The 23,231-nt window shown below is 39.8% G+C and overlaps 1 protein-coding gene across 7 annotated transcripts in view; it reads right to left on the bottom strand.

Moving 5' to 3' along the window:
* The window catches only part of samd12 (sterile alpha motif domain containing 12), a 57,109-nt gene that overhangs the window by 18,293 nt on the left and 15,585 nt on the right, over positions 1-23,231 (bottom strand). For all 7 annotated transcript variants that reach the window (XM_089023858.1, XM_089023854.1, XM_089023857.1 and 4 more), the window contains one exon: positions 689-741. In XM_089023858.1, coding sequence (XP_088879984.1) covers positions 705-741 — 37 coding nt within the window. In that variant the 3' untranslated portion in view covers positions 689-704. The remainder of the gene's footprint in view (positions 1-688; positions 742-23,231) is intronic.

The raw sequence follows: 23,231 nt of genomic DNA, 5'->3' as shown, positions 1-23,231 counted from the left end.
TATAGCAAAAAAAATAACCAGCTAGGTAGCTAGCTAATTGATAGCAAATGGATAGCAAAAAAATTAGCCAGCTAGGTAGCTAGCTAATTGATAGCAAATGGATAGCAAAAAAATAGCCAGCTAGGTAGCTAGCTAGAGAACAAATGGATAGTGAAGGAAATAAGTACATTTATTTACAACCTAACAATAGCAAATAGATAGTGATACCTCGGTATTGTTTGCGAGCGGGAGATGCAACTTAGGTAAAAAGGACAATTTTTTTTGTTTTTTTCCTTATGAATAATTTTAGCTCTCGATGCATTTTTATAGATTTTCTTAGGGGGTTATTTTTTTATTTTATTTTATTTTTTTATGAACAATTTTAGCTCTCATTGCATTTTCATGTATTTTTTGGGGGGTATTTTTTTTTCATGTGAATATTTTTTGCTCTCATTTTCATAGATTTTTTTTTAATATTTGTTTGAGCGAATTAAAATTTGTTGGTCAAAATACCAAAATTTAGAATTCAGACGCTAGGCACAATTGTTTGGTTTGCAGAGGGGGGGGAAAAAAAAATCACGTTTGAAAACCGCATGGAGGATTTTCAGGAGCAGTTGCGGAAGAATGAGATTGTTTTCCAATCGACATAAGAGTTGCACAAAGTCCACCTGGTTTTGGGTTGCCATGGCGGTGATGGTCATTTGCGTACCTCTGTCAATACCCGGTCAGCTTATGGTGAAGATGGGGCGCATTCCAGGGAGCCTGCATCAGGGAGAAAAAAAACAAGAAGATATTGTCAGTGTCTGAAACTCATGACAAAAAGTTAGCGGACACCAGGGCAGACACCTCTGAAAAGTTGCCTGCCCGGCCATAAAGTTGCTTGCCCCATTTTTTACAACTTGAAACAAAATAAGACAACTAATCGCCAAAAAAAAAAATAAAAGCGAAGTATAAAGGATTTTTTTAATTAAGGAAATACCAACCACAAATGCTCCCTTGCTTAATTTATGGTAAATATGCCTTGTAGAAGATTTTGCTCCAGTTGTCGTTTCTCGTCATGGCGCACAATGCAATGTTTGTGTTGCGTTGTCTGCTAAAAGCCACGTGGACTCCTCTTTCTAAGCGCCTTTCAAAACTCTAAAGTACACTTTACAGTCACGGTACAGTCCGAAGCACGAGTATGCAAATTGCCAAACGAAGGTTTGTTTGGCAATTTGCATACGCGGCGCGGCAGCCTATCAGAAGCCTGTTTCGTGCTTCGGATTACACCGTGACTGTAAAGTGTACTTGAGAGTTTTGAAAGGCGCTTAGAAAGAGGAGTCCACGTGGCTTGTAGCGGTTCGCTTGTAGCGGTTTGCTTGTAGCGGTTCTCTTGTAGCGGTTCGCTTGTAGCGGTTCACTTGTAGCTTTATTAAATAAAGCAAACGTTTGATTTGAAAAAAAAATTTTTTTTTTCTTGAAGAAGTTGTCAGCCACCCGGGCCGACAACCTTTGAAAGTTGTACGCCCGACGTAAAAGTTGTACGGCCCGGGCCTCCGGGCAGACGTTATTTCAAACACTGATACAACAACAAAAAAAGAGGCGAAAACTAAAACAGTGAAAGTGAAACTGACGTAGATGAAAGAGGAAATTTCTAAATTGTGATCAAACAGGCCCACCCCAAAAAAATACAATAAAAATAAGAGGGGCCTTGAGATAACAAGCACAAAAATGGACAGCGGGGATGGAATTAGAAAACATAGGGGGTGTGAGATAAGAGAAACGGGATGAAAAGAGAGGGAAAGCGCGAATAAAGAAGAAAAAAAAAGCACAGGGACGTAATTATAAAATGGCACATCGTAAATCAATGCCGAGTGTGTCTTTGTAGTTGCGGGCGACGCGGTGAGAGGCACAAAGGCGCCAGCGCTTGACAAGTGTTTCAAATGTAAAAAGGGGAAAGAAGGGGGGGGGGTGGAAGAAATGAAGCGGACACAGATAAATGACATGCGTGATCAATGACGACAAACAGACGTGTGCCAATCATTTTGGGGGATTGTATGGTCAGCAGAATGAAAAACTCCGGAGTTCACCCAGTCGACCAAGAATGGCGCCTGATTGACAATATTTGCAATTTAAAAAAAACTAATAAAAAAGGCTTCAAAATGTTTGACGTCAAACACAATTTGTGTTTAAAACCAGCGTAAAAGTCTGCTTGACACAATGCTAACAAACTACATTGACGATTAGCCTCATTTTCACTGTAACTAATGGTTGAATACAAAGGGTGGCGCAACACATAACAATGCTTAAAACCATATACAGGTAACATCCGACTAACGACCGCCTCGACTTACGACCACCCGTACTTATGACCACGACCTCCAGACCTTATTTACATTACATTACATTAATTACAATTTTAATTCGACGCCTGGCACCGTAACATCTTGTGCATTTTATGGGAGCTACATTGAAGTCCAGACAGCTCGAATTGATCCGGAAGGACTTCTTTAATCGATTGCAAACATTTATGCTTTCCTCTTCAGAACTATTTGAATCATATTCATAACTGGATGAGGAACAAGAAAGCATCTTCTCCGAATCTGAACTCTCTGAAGCCTTTGTTTTGTGTCTGGAGTATCCTGACATGATGTCACGAACAAGGGGGCGGGACCTTCTAAAACTCGCCATTTCCGAGGTCATTTTGAAGCAGTTTTGGTCATTTTTATTGGCGCTTTGCATTTGACTAAAAATATCAGCCTGTGTGTTTTGGGTATTTTAGATGCTATAAAACGTTTTTCTGGCATCAGTTAGGAAACAAAAAAAATGGTGTCGGTTGTCCTTTAAGTTTTTCGCGTTTTTTGCGGTTGTGCTTTGCAGAGCGGAGTACGCAGCTCGCAGTTGAATAGGCGGCACTAGGGAAAACTGCCTGGGGGCTTTCTTGTCTACAGCTTCATTTCAAGGAAGGTTTGCTTTGTCAGGCGCAGAGTGAAGAGGCCACACAATTACACTCTTCTCCAAACACTAAGTAGTGTGATGTGAATCTTAATTTGGGAGTTTGCTTGCATTTTCGCCCCCTCTCTAACTCTTCCTCACACAATTGTTTTGCACATGGGTATCACGGATAGGCTGCAATGTCTGTCTGTCAATGAATGCCATGATCTAGTATAAGAAAAAAAAAAAGATATGACAGTAAAATGTCAATTACCCCGTTGCTGTTATTTGACATCATCGCCATAATCTGCCAAATAAATTGGAATCTCACAATCGTAAATACTTTAACATAAAATGTGAGTGTGTTTTACATAGTTTTACCAGTGTTAAAGGACAATCGACACCATTTTTTTGTTTCCTAACTGACATCAGAAAAAATGTTTTATAGCATCTAAAGTACCCAAAACACGCAGGCTGATATTTTTAGTCAAATGAAAATCACCAATAAAAATGACTTAAAGTGTCCCAAAACGACTTCAAAATGACCTGGGACATGCAGAGTTTCAGAAGGTCCCGCCCCCTTGTTCGTGACGTCACGCCAGGACGTCTTGCCTTGCTCTAGAATCAAAACAATGGCTTCAGATTCAGAGAAGATGCTTTCTTGTTACTCATCCAGTTATGAATATGATTCAAATAGTTCTGAAGAGGAAAGCATAAATGTTTGCAATCGATTAAAGAAGTCCTCCCGTATCAATTCGAGCCGTCAGGACTCCAATGTAGCGTCCCAGAAAATGCACAAGATGGCGCCCAAGCTCCGTTGGAAATGGGCTGAGTTGTCTGCTGGGACTTTGTGTCAACTAGTATCAAATAGTAGTCTTGGTGCAACACACAACGATTCACCATTGCGTTATTCATGTGTTTTCGACATCAACACAGATCAACACGAAGTTTTCAGACCAAACAAAGTACCCAAAATGGATTGTGTGTCGCTTTCTAGGTCAGGGGCGTTCCTTCAGGGACGTCACGTCAGGCATCGTCATCAACTCGAAAACAAGACTTCCTGAATATTCAGCGCGAGTCTTAAAACATAAAATATCGCTATATGCCGTGGAATCTTTGTAAAATATGACCATACACCAGAAAATATGTACTGTATTTTCTGCCGTATAAGGCGTATCGGAGAATAAGGCGCACCCCCAATGGTGTATTTTCGTACGTTTTCCATATATAAAGCACAGCGGACTATAAGGCGCACATTCAATGAATGAAAAAAAAGTTTTCCAAATATAATATATAAATAGATAAAAGTATAAAGCACACCACATTATATGGCGATACAGTAAAGTATTGTTCAAATAGCAAGTTGTGCTTCTCCATATGACCAATGAATAAAAGTTTGGATTTTTGTGCACCGTAATGCCCTTCCTGTTTTTTTTTTTTTGCAGCAAAACCATATATGACAAAAAAATAAAATACAATTCCATATCTCATTTTTGTTTGCATGCACCAGAATGACCCCCCTGATATATTTATTTTTATTATTTTTGCCGCCAAAAAACACATTATCCCCTTGCGAGACTTCTTGAAAGGTCTGTTATTGTTTATCACAACAGAGTCAGTTTAGTCCCCAAAGAAGGCTCAGGAATAAGCAACATACTCGGAAAGCAAAACAGAGCATTTTACCATATGAAAGGCAAAAAGAGGGGGAGGAAAAAAAAGGAGGGAAGGAAATGAAATGAGGGAGGGAGAGTGAGAGAAAGGGACTTTCACAACGACATAGCTGTATTCCCCATGTAGCTTCTGTTCTGTCTTGTTGGCTCTTTGCGGTTGGTGCCCTCCGGATTACCGCATTTACACTTCTGTTTAAAAATAGCTCCATGATAATTTATTTAGTTTTGAGTACGCCGCCCGCTAATGTGCTCCCTAAGAATACGGCTACATATACAGTACGTTGACATACATTTGCACTCTGCCCCCCCCCAAAAAAAAATATGATTCACGTGCTCTCCATTGGAAGTCATTTGGGTGAGATTTGCAGAAAAGTAAAGTATAGTAAAGGGTCCAATACGGTTTCATTTTTGTGTATATATGTTGATGTCAGCGCTCTCTTGTTTCTATTTATAATCGTATTTTATTTCATGCATTGTATTTGTGATTATATTTTATTTATTATAGTACCTATGCTTGTCTGTGACTGTAAAGTGTCCTTCAGAGCTTTGAAAGGTGCTTAAAATGTAATGTATTATTATTTTACAATATATATTATATATATTATAAATTATGGACACAACTTGTCCGGAGACGTCGGTTGTCCTTTAAAACGGAGGAGATCCATATTTGGCACATCAATGTTGCTAACATGGGATTGGGGGATTAGATTAATAATAATAAAGATGATAATAATAAAATAATAATAATAATAATAATAATAATACATTTAATTTACAAGCCCTTTCTGAACACCCAAAGACACGTTACAATAAAAACAACAATACATAAAACAATAAAACCATGAATAAAACGATAAATAATAAAATAGCAGATTAAACTAGACCATGAAAGCATGTTTAAACAGGTTTGAAAGTAGGAAGGGAGTCAATATTACGGATGTTGGGTGGAAGTGAGTTCCAGAGTTTGGGAGCAAAGCTCTGCACCCCATTGTGGTGAGCCGGGCAGAGGGCATAGGGAAGATGAGGGACCGATGAGTGTGTTCAAAGGTCATCTGGTCAGAATCTTTTTTTCAAGGATGAAATTTGATGCCAATGTGATATTCTCAAGAGGGGGAGGGGGAAACGTTGGAACAACGATATCTATTTTGCCCTTGGGATCCATTCGTCGAGTGTCTTTTGAGCCCCTTTAAAGGGAAAACATTTGAACGGAGTGCACGCTCAACGATCGTCAACGCCGAAATGTGATGTGATGAGAGCACTTGAGAGAACGCAAAGACACGAAGGCTCGTCGAGCGGTTTGAAGAAGGAAGAAAGAGCTTCAAGGTTGAAAGGGGATCATCAGTCTCTGTGCTATGGCGAGGCCCCTTTTCTCCGGAAAAGTGATGACGCGGCAAAGAGGGAGAGAAGAAGGCTTCCACCAGAACCAGAAAATAGTGATTTTTATTATATTTATTTTTTTGTTGTGAATGGTTATGCAGGTTTGAAGCTTAGTCAAGGACCGCCACGAAAACCACATGTATTATAATTCATGCAGGAAATGTACTCCACGACACGATAAAGCCATTACAATCCCAAATGCAAAGATAGGGATTAAATTTTGCCGATAAATGAAGGTGAATTGAAATCAATGCTTGCTCCCTGGGACAGACATAATCGCTATGAAAAGGAAAATGTCATTTTTGCTCCATTAAAAAAACTTTTGGGTACATGTTAATTTGCCTGGAGTGTCGCTGGGATTCAGGGGAGTCTTGACTAATGCGCTTGTCTGGTGATTAAATAAGATATGAAGCCGACAATTTGTGCATATCAAGCTGGCCGTACTTGTTAAAGTGTTTGGGAGTGTGACAGTGAGTTTTTTTTTTTCATGAGTGGGCAAGTGCATCTGTGAACGCACATTTAAGTGTTTAGACTTGAGGTGCTATGACAAACATTTGCCATTTTGTTCTTGCTCTAGTGGCTAAAATATGGACTATACATGAAAAAAAATATATACTGTACATAGAGTACTTATAGTATAGTACATATATCTATATATCATAATATATAATATATATATAAAGTATGTCGAACACACAAGGAATTTGTTTCTGGTAGAACACGCTGCACTAGCATATATATATATATATATATATATATATATATATATATATATATATATATACAAGCATATACGTACATATGTATATACACATATATACACATACATATACATGTATATATATAATATTATGCATATATAGATATTATTTTTTCTCTATGTAAGATGTAATGTATAATAATAATAATAATAATAATACATTAGCTTTTAAGCGCTTTTCAAAGCTCTCAAGGACACTTTAGTCACAGACAAGCATAGGTACTATAATAAATAAAATGTAATCACAAATAGAATGCAATAAATAAAATATAATTATAAATAGAAACAAGAGAGAGAGCTACACAGAAAATGCAATTTTAAGTCAAAAAAATGCCGATTTGTTCGCTCCATCCACAGCTTTACAGTAACTCGCCAGTGATTGATTGTGTATTCTGCACATGCCTTTCCACCCACCCCCGTCGATTCTGTGATGTTAAATGTACATTAACCAGCTGGAGCTCTGAATATGCGACGAGGCTCCCGCTTTCCCACGGGGATCAAGCCCAAGGCCGCCGTTGCATCGCTTTGCCCTTGAGCTAAGACACCTTAACCTCAGTGCCGTTAAGGACGCGTCGTACCAAGCCGAATGTGTGTAAATGTATGTCGTGTGACTATCGGGGAGCGGAATTCACAGCGAGTAGAGAAGAGGGCACCTGGAGGGGGTCGGGGAAATGCGGGATGAATATTAATCACCCCCTTGCGTAATTGGGGAGGGACTTGAGGAATTGCTGTGAATAACATATATGTTCATTAAGCGTCGGTCTTACCCCTCCATACCTCACGGCGTTGAAATTACACAACCGCTGGGCTCGTAACGGCAAATTGCAAAGCAGACCTTCCTGCTGTTTATTCATCAAAGGGAAACATTCGGAATCTACCTGCGGTTTCGTAATACGTACGGGTCAACAGGCATTGGGAAATAAATGGGTGGGGTACACCAGCGTATACATAGCGCATCAGCTCAAGACACTCCCAATGAAACGCAATGCGGAACCAAGTCTTTTCGGGAAGTAAAAGCAAAGACCGGCAACGTTTGTACAAATGATGACTAATTACCCGAGAGCACCGCAAACGTGCCCCGCAAATAAACCTGTCACCTAGTTTTCACCGCCTACTTGACACAGCATAAATCCACCGAATGGCATGATGATACAAAGTGTATGACAGAGAAGGAGGATAAAGATAACGTCCAAGCTGCAATAACATCAGGACAATGGAGGTATAATACAGCCACGAGACAGATGGAAGGTACGGAGAAACAACGACGACGTGCAGAGAAGGGAAAGAACAAAAGTATCGAGGGACCGGCCATAGTGGGCGGAATGCTAAGCATTCGGAAATAAGCCAACGGACAAATATTTGGACTCGGTTGAGTCGACCAGATGGTTTGAGTGAAAAGGAACACGCGTAAGAAAAGCATCAAAATAAATCAAGGAAGATGAAAGCAGAATTTTGTTGTGATGATACGTTGGTGGAGAATAAGAAGTTATCATATTTAAAAGTTTCAGGCTGTTATATGCTTAGTCAACATGTGTGACTCGAATACACGATTAAAGCACAGACAATCTGGGGTAAAATCGGAGGTCAACAGACACAGCTTGTTAAACTGTCATCTTCATCTCGGAGATCTGGCCTTGGACAGAATTTCGGACTTGAGAAGCTCCTTTATCACAGGAGCAATTTACGACTTGAATCTCCTTCACAGGAAGAGCTCATTAGCCAGGTTACAAATTTATCAGTTCATGGAAAAGACAATGTTTTATTGCTTACATCTGTTCGCGCTTAGAACTCAAGAGGTGTGGTATTCTAATCAAGAAAACTATGTTTTACTAAGGTATCACTTTAATGTGCATATAGTCTCAATAAATAGCTTGGCAGAGGGCTGCAGAATTCAGACGTCTGTCATGAATGGCTACGTCTCCTGCCGGCAGTAAAGACAATCTTTTTGGGTTCGAGCCTTCGTCCAGTGTCCATCTCCGACATACGTGCATAGTTGGAACATGTGTCGAGAAAAGTATTATTATAAATAGTATTATGATAATAACTCATTTACTGCCATTCACGAATTGAAAATATGACGTAGAACGTTTGTATGTACCGTTGTTCATAACTCGAATGTTCGGAAGTAGGGGAGCATCCGTAACTCTTTTTTTTTCCTGATGAAAAAAAGAGACTCTAAGGTTTTTTAAGCTGCATTGAATGTTTATGTAATCCTAAAACTCATTATTCCTTGGGTCCTGGATATTTGAGTGACAATGACAAAAACCCTGGCACTGGAGTGGACACATTTTTGCACGTCTGTCAGCGAATGAGTCCATCATGCTGTTAACTAAATGCTTCTTTAGGTAACTCATTCGTCCGGCTGAGCGAGAGCAAGGCACTTAAAACCGAATTGACTTGACCTTTTGCGCTCGCAGACACGGTTAAAAAAAAAATTGCCTGCTAAATTCAGCACCATTAAATGGAGTCCTTTTATTGTTCATTACCAAACGGAGGAGAAAATGAATTTGTCTTCACGGATCGCTGCCGCCCCACGACTAAACAACTGGCAATCAAACCGACGGCCATCTTTCCCATGCTGAGCGACGTTTGCCGGCGAGCACATTGCGACACGTTTTCCAGCGAACGGACAAATTGGAGTTACGGGCGCACGGCTCTTTCTTTTCCTTGTTTGACTTGGATGGCTGAACGCGGGAGATGAAGAGACGGCAGCTAACAATGGCCAACAAAACGGGAACAAAAAAAGCAGAGGGAAAGACGAGAGCAATTGAAAAGGACGGCGAAAAGGCATTGTACATTTTTTTGGGGAGGGGATTAGCTGCTATTTGAGCGGGATAATATGCCAGATACCTAGATATCTATCTAGCCAGATACCAAGTTATCTATCTAGCCAGATACCTAGTTATCTAACTTGCTAGATCCATAGATATCTAACTAGCTAGATATAGATATCTAACTAGCTAGATACCTAGATATCTAACTAGCTAGATACCTAGATATCTAGCTAGATACCCGGCTATCGAGCTAGATACCTAACTATCGAGCTAGATAGCTAGATAGCGAGATAAATGAATAAAGTGGGTGTAAAGGAGGGTGTAAAGAAGGTCAATGCAATGTCATGCAATGGACGGGAAATGAATAGTTAGCATGTCTCTGCGACCGCTTGTTGAAACTGGGTTAAGGCTGTCGGTGATGCGCTAATCACTGTTTAAGTCTCTTAAGTGTGAAGGCGTGGCAAAGGGATTCCTTCCGCACGATGGATAATGAAATAAAAATTGAGCCTGTGCCAATATTATTATTATTATTATTTTTACCGAAGACCTGCTACTGCACCGTGTGCGCCTATTAGCCGACTGCTGTAAAAGGCTACACCAGAGGTGTAAAACCCAGGGCTCGGTGGCCAGATCTGGCCCTCCACGGCATCCGCACTGGGAAATATATTCAATTATCTTCAGTTATTTTTTTCCCCCTCGCTGATATTATAAAACAGAGCCACCAAGCTAGCATTCATCAATTAATTTTCAAAGCACTCGCCTTGTTCCTCAGCCGTTATGTAAAATTACTAACATACTAAGGTCACAGAGTACCAAGGGTGGGCTAATATGCTGACAAGGTCCTTTGGAACCTTCCTGTAGCTTCCCAACGCTTAGCATGCACTACTCAACACCCGCCTCGCCCGCAGTCTTTCTTTTCCCGCAGCTTCATCGTCAGCATCTATTACACAGATCGTTGTAGTGTTGAAGACGGATGGAGCTGGGGTGGGGAGTGAGGCTCTTTGTATTCTGCTAATCCTCTCGTACAGTTGCAGAGGGTAATGGGGGTTAACAAGAGCTTCGCTTCCACGCATGCTGACCGAGTTCCTTTGAGGCCAGAGAGGAAAACTAGTAGGCGTGCGATATAGAAACCTCTCCGTAGGTCGGACCATTTTGTTTGAGTTTGTGGATGGGAGTTATGAAAGCGTTATGAGAACATTTAGTCAATCAAGTGTAATTTCCCTGAGATTCGACCTATTGGACTTGTTTGGATCTTTATATGTTTTTGTGTCACTTCCAGGACCTTAAGCTTACGAAAAATGACACATTTATTCGGGAATTGAAAAGCATGACGTGGAGCGTCATTCCCGAATTTGTACGGGTTTCGGTTTTTCTTACGAGGGGGTGCCGATAAAGTGCTGGTCAGACCTCTGGAAATGGTTTTCTCTTTCCTTTTGTACAGACGCCCCCATTTCAAGCTCAAATAACTCCACACGCATATAATTTAGGAATTAACTTTTTTTTTATGAAAGAAGAGAGTGTAAGGTTTCTTATGCTAAATTGAATGTTTATGTTGTATTGCAATTTGTACAGCAACCCCTATTTCAAACTCAGATAACTCCAGACCCATATAATTTAGCAATTAACTTTTTTTTAATAAAAGAAAATGTAAGGTTTCGAATGCTGCATTGAATATTTTTAATCCTAAAACTTAACATTCTGTGGGTCCTGCAATTTGAGTGAAAATGACAAAAACCCTGGCAGTGGAGTGCATACATTTTTGCACATCGTCTGGCAGTGAATGAGTTAAAAAAATAAATAACATTACATTAGCTCAAAATTTGGCAATATTAATGCTATGCTTAACTCTCCACGAGTTAAAATTGATAAACATTACACTACATACATTGATACATTGCTTTTTTTTTAACTTCTATACAGACTGCCAAGAGGGAAGCAATATACATTACGCTAGGGGTCTCGTTCAGGCCTCACGGGAGGCTTTCAGCGTGGATCTTTTCAATGAATTGGAGTGAATCCACATTTGATACTTTTTCCATAAAAATGGTGGCTCGGGCCGGGCACACCGCAACACACTTCTGCCGAAATAGCAAGGGGACGGCGCTCAATATCTTGGTCACGCAATAGTAATTGCGTGGGGGCTGTGGTGGCAGCGGCCACCGCATCTCTGTTTGGATATTGCTGGGTTATATTTCCCCAGAGTTTGAAAAAGTGTTAAAAAAAGAATAAAATAAAAACAGTCTTTGTCTTCTCAAGACTCGTCACACTGACTTATTCTCGCTGTCACACTTTTAAGACAGTGGCGAGATACCTAGATACCTAGCTATCTAGCTACCTAGATAGCTAGATACCACGCGACCTAGATACCTAGCTAGCTAGCTAGCTAGCTAGATACCTAGCTACCTAGCTGCCTAGCTACCGAGCCATCTAGCTACCTAGCTCCCAAACCATCTAGCTCCCTAGCTACTTATATACCTAACTATCTAGCGACCTAGCTACCTAGGTATCTAGCTACCTAGCTACCTATATACCTAGCTACCTATATACGTAGCTATCTAGCTACCTAGCTATCTAGCTACCTAGCTATATAGATTCCTAACTGGCTAGCTATCTAGCTATCTAAATAACTTTGCTGCTGTGTTACTTCCGAGTAGAGTGAAGGCTGGCGCGAATGGCTGCCGCTGCTCATCCGCGCAAAAAAAAGTTCTTATCCTGTGACTGTAAAGTCTCCTTGAGAGTTTTGAAAGGCGCTTAGAAATAAAATGTATTATTATTATTATAGTAGTAGTATTATTAGATACCTAACTGGCTAGCTAGATACCTAACTGGCTAGCTAGATACCTAACTAGCTAGATACCTAACTAGCTAGCTAGATAGAAAAATGGATTTACCAAAACCACATAGGGTTGACCTTCACTTTGTTCGTGTTTCAAAATGTGAACAAACAACTTATCACTGCATGATAGATGACAACGGCTGACACCTTCACGAACTCGTATTATTATTATTATTTTCTTTACCCCGGACATTAACGTTAACACAATCCCTCTCAAGAGGGACCATCGTTAGCCACTACGCTTTGCCAGACTGACTTGGCAGCGTAACGCCGCTCAATGATAACATCCTATCCCGCTCCGGTCATTAGATAAAGAATTTAGATCGACGTGGCAGCTTTTAATTTTGCACAACAATAAACCTTTTTTTGTCTAAGTCACACCTTTTAATAACCTGGCAAATGATGACGGAGAGTATCATCATCAGTTCCTCAGTCCAGTCACTTAATTATACCGTCTGTGTTTTTCCATCAGCTGTTGGAGACACCCCCCCCCCCAACCCTCCATAGGATGAAAGCACAAAATGAGGAGAGACAATTAAGTCAGCGATAAGATGGAATTCAGACGGTGCGTTTGAATCGGCCCAGAATAGCAGCGACAGGATTGTCGTTAAATTTAAGCCCACCAACCTCCACATAAATGACTTCATGGTTGTTGATCAAAACAAACAAAAAAGTAGCCTGACGAGGGCGACCGATTAGGATGCCTCGAATTATTAGATTAACGGTCGTCTGGATCGACGACGGTTCAGAATTTACATTCAAAAAAGGTCAATTGGAATGTCACGTGATTCATTTGGTGTCATCACAATTTACATATTAAATTCGACATTTACGGGTTTCGCTGTTTAGGATGAGTGCCGATCATCTTTTTTTTTGCATGACATATTTATAATTTTTGTTATTTATGATCCTTTTCTACTTCCAGAGATTTGTCATTTATTTCAGAGTATAAAATTAATGTACTATAAAACATACAACAGTGCTGCAGCGATTTTAACTCATTCATTGCCATTCGGGAATTCAAAATATGACATGTCTAGTTCAATCTGCTATTTTATTATTTATCATTTTACTTATTGTTTTATTGTTGTGTGCTTTGTTTTTATTGTTTTTATTGTAAAGTGTCCTTGGGTGGGTTTTGAAAGGAGCTTGAAATTAAATGTTATAACTCATTCGCTGCCATTCTCAAATTTATTCGGGAATTCAAAAGCATGAAGTGGAGCATCATTCCCGAATTTATTAGGGTTTTGGTTTCTCTTCCAGGGGGTGCCAATAAAGCACTGGTCAGACCTCTAGCAATGTTTTTCCCTTCTACGAGTAGGGCAGGATTTGCCTTTTGTCCATGTTAGTGTTTTGTTCCATCTTCAGCTTTTGTTAAAGTGCTATATAAATCAATATGTATTATATTTTGTACATCTGCCCCCATTTCAAGCACAGATAACTCCAGACCCATATAACTTAGGAATTATTTGTTTTTCTGATTATTTGAAGAGAGTCTAAGTGTTTCTAACGCTGTATTGAATGTTTATGGAGTCCTAAAATTTAATATTTTGTGGGTCCTGCAACTTGAGTGAAAATGACAAAAACCCTGGCACTGAAGTGGACACATTTTTTTGCACGTCTAGCAGTGAATGAGTTCATTACAAAATCAAATGACAACAAAGCAAAAACAAACTTGTAAAAATATTAAATAGGAGTGAGGGATCAGATTAAAATGTCAGTCTGCTCCATGTTCGTCAAAGTCAAATGTGCTCGGAAAGGTGAACTTCATCCAACTCCTTGCGGTAATTGGCCAATAAAATATAACACTAACAAATGCTTTTTTTTCCCTCTCCCCTGGCCCTTAGGGGGGTAATTAGATACACCAAGAAGACTTCCAATCTTATCTGACTGATGCGATGAAGGGTGAATAATGAAGACTAATATGGTGCTTATAAATAGCTGGTGGGTGGATACGGTGTCATACGACCTGTGTGCGCAGTGTAGCGTGGCGTCGACGTGCCAGGTTAGTAAATGATTGCCATAGCAGAATAGTTGCGTCATTTATTAAAGGACAACTGACGCCTCCAGAAAAGATGTGTCCATAACTTGTGAAATCACTCCAGATAACTTCTACTGGATGCTCTTGATCCACTTAAAGTATTTTAAAAAACGAAATATTTCCCATTATAATCAATGTAATTACTGTCTGCTTTTTTTGTCATGATTGAATAGTAAAATCATGCATGCTCAAAATGGAAATCTACATTAGGATAATGCATCGGACGCAAGGAAGTGACATATAAGGACGTGAAGGGGAGTCGAGTGGTGCATTCAGGTGCTCTCAGCGTGGTCGAGAACCGTTTTTCGGTTGGAAACAATGACATGGAAAAAAATTACATTTTGGCTCCAAAAGCCGAATTGGTCCAGAACCAAGACGTTGGAAAACTGAGGTTTGACTGAACTACCTCTTTTTTAACATCATGCATAACACATTAGAAAATTAGAAAGTAGAAGATTATGTTTTACGGGGACCTGGGAACGGATTATTCTCATTTTAATGGTTTGCTATGGGAAATTAATTTTGGGGATACACACTTTTCGCCTTACACACTCTGTCTGGGAACCAAATAAGTTCGTAAGCCAAGGTATCACTGTACCACTGTTCTGTTAAAAACACAAGTGTCTTTCCATTCACGTGGATACCCGGCATCCAGTTTGGCATTCTTCCCCACACTGTGCTCTTAACTGTTAATGTCAGGATAGATTCATGAAGAGTAATTCCGCAAATGAAACCGCACTTAACCAATTTCCCCGTGAGTGATGGCACACCTTCCGCCACACTCCACGTGCGACTCACTTTCATTAATTCACGGCGCCATTTCGCATTGGCATGCTTCCCTCCCGCTAACGGAGCAGCAGCACAGGAGGACGTCGGTGAAGCATTCGTTTTGGACTTTCTTTTCCGTTTTCTCATTTCCGTGAGTGCAGCCGCGGGTCTAAACTGAGTAAAAACATCGGAGCAAGGATTTATCTTGCGGTAGCAAAGGCGAGGTGTCCCTCATTAGCTGTATCAGCAGTCGGTGGCTGCTGGCGTCGTTGCAGGGCCAGGCAACCCTGAGGTCAGACTGGAAGATAATCAAAAGATATAATGACACAAGGAATGTCCCTGAAGCGCGTTGGTGGGGGGAGGGGGTGCAGCAAAAGGATCACTGCCCTCTATCAGACTCGGAACATGGAGGCCATATAGATGCAGACAAGGAACGACAGGAGTTCAAAATGATCTTTGGGTAATTTTAACAGCAACGAGACCGGAACTTCAGGCTTATCAATAAAACTGTTTACATGTTTGGACAGCTCGGTGGAAATGCATTCCGAGTGTCAAAGGTTGACAAACTCTTCAGTTGTAGGGAGGATGTGTTTCAAAGTGTGGCGCAAGACACTCCAGTGTGCTAATTGGTTAGCATAGGAGATTTAGAAAAATGGATGGAGCAACAAGAGGATAATATATACACATACATACATATATACTTTACATATACATACTGTATATATCTACACACACACGCACACACACACATACTGTATATACACGTATATAAACATATACACACATACAGTATATACACACACACACACATTTATATACATATACACACATTTATATACACATTTATATATACACACATTTATATATACATACATTTATATACACACACATACACACACACACACACACACACACACACACGCATATATGCACATATGCATATATGCATGTACACATGTACACATGTACACATGTATCCATATATACATATATACAGTATATACATATATACACACATATGCATATATTTACATATATATATATATATATATACACACACATATACTGCATATACATATACATATATACACATATACACATCTTTTTGAGATACGCTGTCATTGCACAAAACAGCATTCATAGACGCAAACCTTGGCTAGTAACTCATATCGAATCCTTGGAGTTTAACCAGAGTGACCTTCAACATGCACTGCCAGCTCCAGGAAAAACTTCTGTCATTATGATATGCCAGGATTATGTAAATACGATTTTTTTATATTGAACGCAATAGATGAATTTATTTATTTTTTTATTTATTTGCAGCCTTGCTCCTGCAAATTTCTGTCTGTTAGCTCCCCGCGGCCGGCAAGTCGAAATCACAATCTGCTAGAGTTCGGGCCGTAATTCCAAAAGCTCACATTTAGGAAACTTTCTTATTACACTGGGCTCGAGCGCGCCAACGAGCCTCGTGACGATACGCCGTTCAGATAATGGATGGATGGCCATCAAATGTAATGGCTGTGTAAAAATTAAGCGAGATAATAAGTGACTCAGAATCAGATTTATTGGCCAAGTATGCAAAACCACACAAGGCATTAATTTTTCCGGTTTTAACCCAAAGGCGCACCTTCAATGAACGGCATATTTCAAAATAGATTTCATGTATCGGGCGCACCGCATATAAAGAAGTCAGAATTATGACCACTAGATGATGCTATTCTAAAGGGAATACACTACTACACACTACTTTAAAATACGACATCCAAGAAATGAGACGATTGATCCATACACGATGTGCATCGGACTAAATGTGGAAAATAATGTTGGATTGCAGATTTTTCAACGATCTAAGGAAGCTGTCAGAGATATGACAGTCAGACACTGTCGACGAAGACTTGGAACCAGAAAGATTGTCTTTTACTGCCGGCAGGAAACGCCATCATTCATGACATACGTCTGAATTCTGCAGCCTTCTGCCAAGCTATTTATTGAGAGTACATGCAAATTTAAGTGATACATTAGTAAAACATAGTTTTCTTGATTAGGATACCACATCTCTTGAGTTCTAAGCATGAACAGCTGTAGGACATAAGACATTTTGTTTTACACGAACTGATAAATTTGTAACCTGACTAATGACCTCTTCCTGTGAAGGAGTTTGAAGTCCTAAATTACTCTATGATAAGGAGTTTTCCAAGTCCTAAATTCTGTGCCAGGCCAGATCTCCTAGATGAAGCTGGCAGTTTAACTTGCTCTGTAGACCTCATATTAACCCCAGGTTGTCTGTGCTTTAATCGTGTATTCGAGTCACACATGTTGACTTAGCATATAACAGCATGAAACTTTTAAATATGATAACTTCTTATTCTGTCTAATATCTATCAGAAGCACACTGTCATATTTTAGTTTTATTTTTCCTGACGGGTTGACCAGTCGTCACAATCTCCTTCCAATCCCAATGACATTCCGAAGCTATCGTGCAGACTGTTTCATGGAAGGATGAGTGTTACACTAAGTGCTCTTAGGTCTATCGATCCAGATTCGTAAGATCAGGCGCAAGCATTCGGAAGCCGAGGGTGTGCACTGAGTGGGATCTCTCCCCGTGCTGTCTCGGCTCCTGAATGTCCGGCGGTCGTCAGGGAAGTGAAAGACTGCATCAGACAGAGTGGAACCAGTCCACGGTGCCAGGCAACAAGACGACGGAGCTTTTAGTGTGATCCCGTTTCACGATAACATGAATGAAGATTGCTTCAACAGTAGCTGGCGGATTTCTTCTATGGCCGCCCAGAGCCTTTTTGACTTTTAATTTCCTGTGCAATTTTTTTGTTTGTTTGTCAAACGCGTTAGGAAATTCCAGCTTTTTTTTTTCTCGACAGTCCGCTAGTGCGCATGATTGTTCGCAATTCTGTCCTTAGAAGGTTTTGGTTGTTTGTTTCCGTGCATTTTACTTCAATAGTTATTGTGCTTCAGCTCCACGAGTGAAATTACGCATTGCGGTCGGCGCCGGGGTCCTTGAAAGTCCTTGAGTAAAGGATGTGGCAGGAACAGTGAAAATGATTGTTCAAATGTATTGTGGAAACTGTTTGATAAACAAAAATGCTGCGCTCGAGTCTATAATTAGAGGCTCTCTGTGGTTTGGGTTGATGTGTCTTTATTGCAAAACTTTAACTTGGAGACATAGTCCAGATAATGTGGGTCATTATAGGTAATATGGGGGGGGGCATTATTATGCAAAGGCAATAGTAGTAGTAATATTAATAATAATAATAATAACAAAAGTAATAATAGGAATAATTATAATAACACTAGTAAAAATAACACAAATTATTATAACACAAATCTTAATAATAACAGCAAAAGTAATATAATTAATAATAGTAATGATAAGAGTGATAATAAAAGTAATAATACTCATTGTAAAAGTAATAATAGCAATAACAATAACAATGATTATTATAATAACAAAATTGAGTGAACGCTGGCGCGTGTGGCTGCCGCTGCGCACCCGTAGAAAAAAAATATCCTGTGACTGTAAAGTGTCCTTGAGAGTTTTGCAAGGCGCTTATAAATGAAATGTATTAATAATAATAATAAATTTCATTTATAAGTGCCTTTCAAAACTCAAGGACACTTTAGTCACAGGATATTTTTTCTGCGGGTGAGCAGAGACAGCCATATGTGCCAGCGTTCACTCAATTTTGTTATTATAATAATCATTATTATTGCTATTTTTACTTTTACAATGATTATTATTACTTTTATTATCACTCTTATCATTACTATTATTATTCATATTACTTTTGCTGTATTATTATTATTTGTGTTATTTTACTTGTGTTATTATTATTACTATTTTTACTAGTCTTATTATTATTACTATTTTACTAGTGTTATTATTATTACTATTTTTACTAGTGTTATTATTATTACAATAATAATAATAATAATAATAATAATAATAATATTTTCACCTTGTTGTCATGTTTTTTCCCATCTGGTCGCCATTGTTCAGAAAAGACAATATGTGTGGACCAAATGAAGGACATCTGTCTGACCGCCGTTATCACTTCTGAGTAAATATGACTGGTGACGACTTCGGATTTGAAGCGTTATCTTGGTTTTGGATTGAAAGCAGAGTGGTTGTCATTATTTTATGGCTTTACAGGGCAATTTGCAGATTTATGAAGGGGAGAGTATAGAAAAAAGTTCTTTGTCATAGTTATTCACTTTCACATCTTGCGGGCAGGGAGCCATTGTGACAATTCTCTGCGGAAGGAATCGTACTGACGGGAAATGATGAAAACGAATTCAGCTGACCTTCCCTCACGGCAGAGGGAGGAGTCAGCGCAGAGGAGAGTGAGGGCGGATAAAGTCAAGGGAGCCATCGGGCTGAAGAGCTTTCATTGAGGTGGCCCTCTTAAAGGGAGAGTCCAGCTAATGATAGCTCTCGGTGGGTCGCACACCGACGTGAGGCGTTGGATTGGCGAGTAAAAGCCCGCAGGGGGGAAAAAAGAAAAAAAAAAGAAGAAGTGACGACGAGCTCCTTGAGTTTTTTCGTTCTGAGGAAAAATAATCCACTTCAAGGCGAGACTTTCGATTTCGAGTTCTGTAAAGAATAGAAATTCTTATTCCTGCCCGACATCGATAATAGGCTAATAAATCCATGAGTGATGATAAGACACGTCGGGAAGTAACAAGACGAAACGGGAGCAATGAAATTCATATCAATTCATTTTCCAGTCGCTCCAAATTATGCAATCCAATCAAATATTTTTTTAAGTAATTGCATAAAGATGTGGCGCCTACGTCAGAATTATCATTACAGGTAACAGCCGATTTATGGCCGACTTCCGTTTCGACCAAACGGTCATCAGTCGAAATGGCCGTAAATCGAAATCCATTCTAAATGTAATAGAGACTCAGAGGTTAAATGACTCGCAAACTCCCCCCTTTAAAATGTTAAAAATCGGGTCCGGAGGTCGTGGTCGTAAGTCGAGCCGGTCATAAATCAGATTATCCTTTATTGGTCTCGTAGTGGAGACATTTCTATTTCACAGCAGCAAAGTGAGGGAAGTCGGAGGAAAGGAAAGGAAGAAGTAGAAAAACACAATACAGTAGCTGCTGTAAAGGCAGTCACTCTTGGAGCGCCATCTTGAAGTCAAAACAACAAGAACAACAAAAAACGAAACAAGTAATGTGACACAACACAAAATACCCTATTTGTTGCATGAAGCAGTTTTAGAAGAAAAAGGAGCGGATCAAAGCGTCCTTTTCACCAGTGGATCAGGGAGGTCATGGTGCAATGTGCACGTCTGCTACAAGCTAGGTTTTGAAAGCAAACACGAAGCTGTAGCATCCGTTGATGAAAAGAGATTCACATCTAGTGTCCAACGTAAATCCGCTTCAATTCCAAGCCGCGACATAACGTGAAATAATTTCTCGACGGATTATCACGTTCAATTTTTGAAATTTCTTCAAAAGCGTTTTTTGGCATTTGGAAAGTGGCGGTGACCGATGGTTTTCGTGAATATTAGAAACGATCTGCAGCGTGATCCATTTAACATTTTTTTGGCCGTCACTCTTAATGAGGCTTCGTTGGAGCAAATGAAGCATAAACATCGCCGGCCCGTTTCTACATGCGGCGATTAGGGCATCCAATGCTGAAAAGCATGTCAGCTGTGTAATTCAAGTAGCGTTTTGAGAGTGATGATTCCGCAAGTCAGTTAATGGCAGATTTATTCACGGCTGCAAATGCCATGGTGGTGCACAGCATGAAATTGAACGTTTGAAAATCAGATTTGTTTTTTTTTTCCTCGAGAAATACAGCACTTCACCAAGCTGCCATCTTTACGTTGCGAATCCGTGTCGCCATTTCAGGGTTTTGTACTCCCCCTTGTTTTATTTTTATTTTTTTCTAAAGATACAATAACTCATCTGTTTGTCTCCGACCTGTCGTATGTAAATCTATAACCCACTTCCATTTCCCCTTGACATCTTGTCTCAGGTGAAAGAATATTGTTATATATATATAATATAAACTGCAACTCGCGGGTTCTATCTAGGAAAATCAGACGTGTGTGTGTGGGGTAACGGAATTGGCCAGACAGGAAGTATATCTTGTTTTCTCATGAGACACAGGTTTATTGCTTTGTCATCTATCGATCTGGATTATTACGATGTTTTTTTTTTTCATTCATACCCTGTGTTGTTGTTTTTTTTTTTTTTGCTTGGGTGAAATGGGTTTTTATTATGATGGCACGATCTTTTCATTTCCTGACTGCATTGTGTAGTTGAAAGAGGGAAAAAAACAAGACTTGAAAACGCAACATTCATATCAGGAAATGACAAAGTTTATATTTGGAATAAAGAAAAGATTTTGGATCATGTGAATTGTAATTCAGAGTTCACATTTTACTGCAGTGAGCTGATATTATTTGGGGTGGGGGGGGGGGGTCGAAGGTAAAATAAAATAAATACATGATAGAAAACGTGCGGGCATCAATATTGTTCGAACACTTTGTTGTTTCAACTTTATTTATCCTGTTTCAGACAATTCTATCATCTTAAACTATCATGATTCTGTTGTCGTGCGTCATCGGCAAGTGGCAGAGGAGGGCCTTCCCTCCAGCGTGCACACCATCTGCCAAGGTTTTTCATCGAGTCAGCAATGTATTTAACGACCGACTTTTTGCCGAGTGTCCGTGAGATTAATGACGTTGTTTGCCGCTCGCGCTCAAGTGTTGCTTGACATCTTTTCAAACTCGTTCTTGACTCTTTGCACGCTCGACCTTCAGTATTGTGATTATTTTGTGTATTCATCTTGCTCTCGTTTTGTTTGGTGTAATTGGACTCTTGTCATTTCGTTGATATTCTCGGGTTTGCTATTACCTTGCCTTTGCTTTTTATTTATTTTCCTCCTGGCTCCTTGCTTCCAGCGATTTTTGTTTATACTTTGTCAGTGCACTTTTGTTAACTCATACACTGGACAGATGTGTCCACTCCAGTGCCAGGGTTTTTGTCATTTTCACTCACAGATTATTTAGTTTTTTGGACGACATAAACATTCAATGCAGTGAAAAAAAACTCTCAGACTCTCTTTTTTCCATCAGAAAAAAAAGTTAATTCCTAAATTATATGGGTCTGCAGTTATCTGAGCTTGAAATGGAGTTGATGTACAAAAGGTAAATGCCCCTTCGTTGGAGGGAAAAACATTGCCAGAGGTCTGACCGAAGCTTAAAACACACCCCTCCCACAAGAAAATAACTAATTTGGGAATGGCACGCCACGTCAAGCTTTGCAATTCCCGAATAAATTCGGAAATGTCAGTGAATGAGTTCATCCGAAAAACATTATTGGGATGAATTTTTATTTGTGGCATCCAATCGCCATTTTAGTCCATCCGCAAAGTGTGTTACAAACTATCACTACAAGCATCACGTCTCAGTTGTCTCAAGATAGCATTGACATGGGGGTGAGGGGGTGGGATCATGAGGAGGGGGCATTGGGGGAAATCTAATTATTCCCCTTCCATGGCCCAGTAACCCTTAAAGGTTAATCACGGTCCGTCTAGCCAGCTCTGTCTGGGTACACGGCAGTAATTACAACACCTCACCCCACCCCCCACCCCCTGATGTCATCACAGAAAATAGATGTCTCTCCTCACAATCATTGGACTATTTTTCCTCAAACTAGACATGGCTTTTTTTAGCCACCCTTTTTCTTCTTTTATATGTTCTAGGTAGAGATGATGATGTAATTTAATTCATCATTTATGGGCTTTATGTATAGCTTTAGCTAACCTTTCATGCACTTTGTAACCTGATAACATGTCCGCTGCAGCCCATTAAAGGACAACCAACGTCTACGGACAAGTTGTGTCCATAATTTGTAAAATGGCTTAAAATGACTCCTACTGAGCGTATTTTACAAATATTCCACCGCATATAGCTATATTTTATGTTTTAAGACTCGCGCTGAATATTCCGGAAGTCCTGTTTTTGAGTTGGTGATGAGTGTACGTGACATCACTGAAGGAATGCCCCTGACCGAAAAAAGGGACACATTGTAGCAGTCCTTCCATCACGTCAATGCATTTTGCTGTGCTTGTTTGGTC

This window comes from Hippocampus bargibanti, linkage group LG20, assembly GCF_051943395.1.
Source record: "Hippocampus bargibanti isolate YZ-2025 linkage group LG20, ASM5194339v1, whole genome shotgun sequence".
Taxonomy (NCBI): domain Eukaryota; kingdom Metazoa; phylum Chordata; class Actinopteri; order Syngnathiformes; family Syngnathidae; genus Hippocampus; species Hippocampus bargibanti.
The sequence above is the reverse complement of the archived record's forward strand: the minus strand, read 5'-3'. Positions and strand labels throughout refer to the sequence as shown.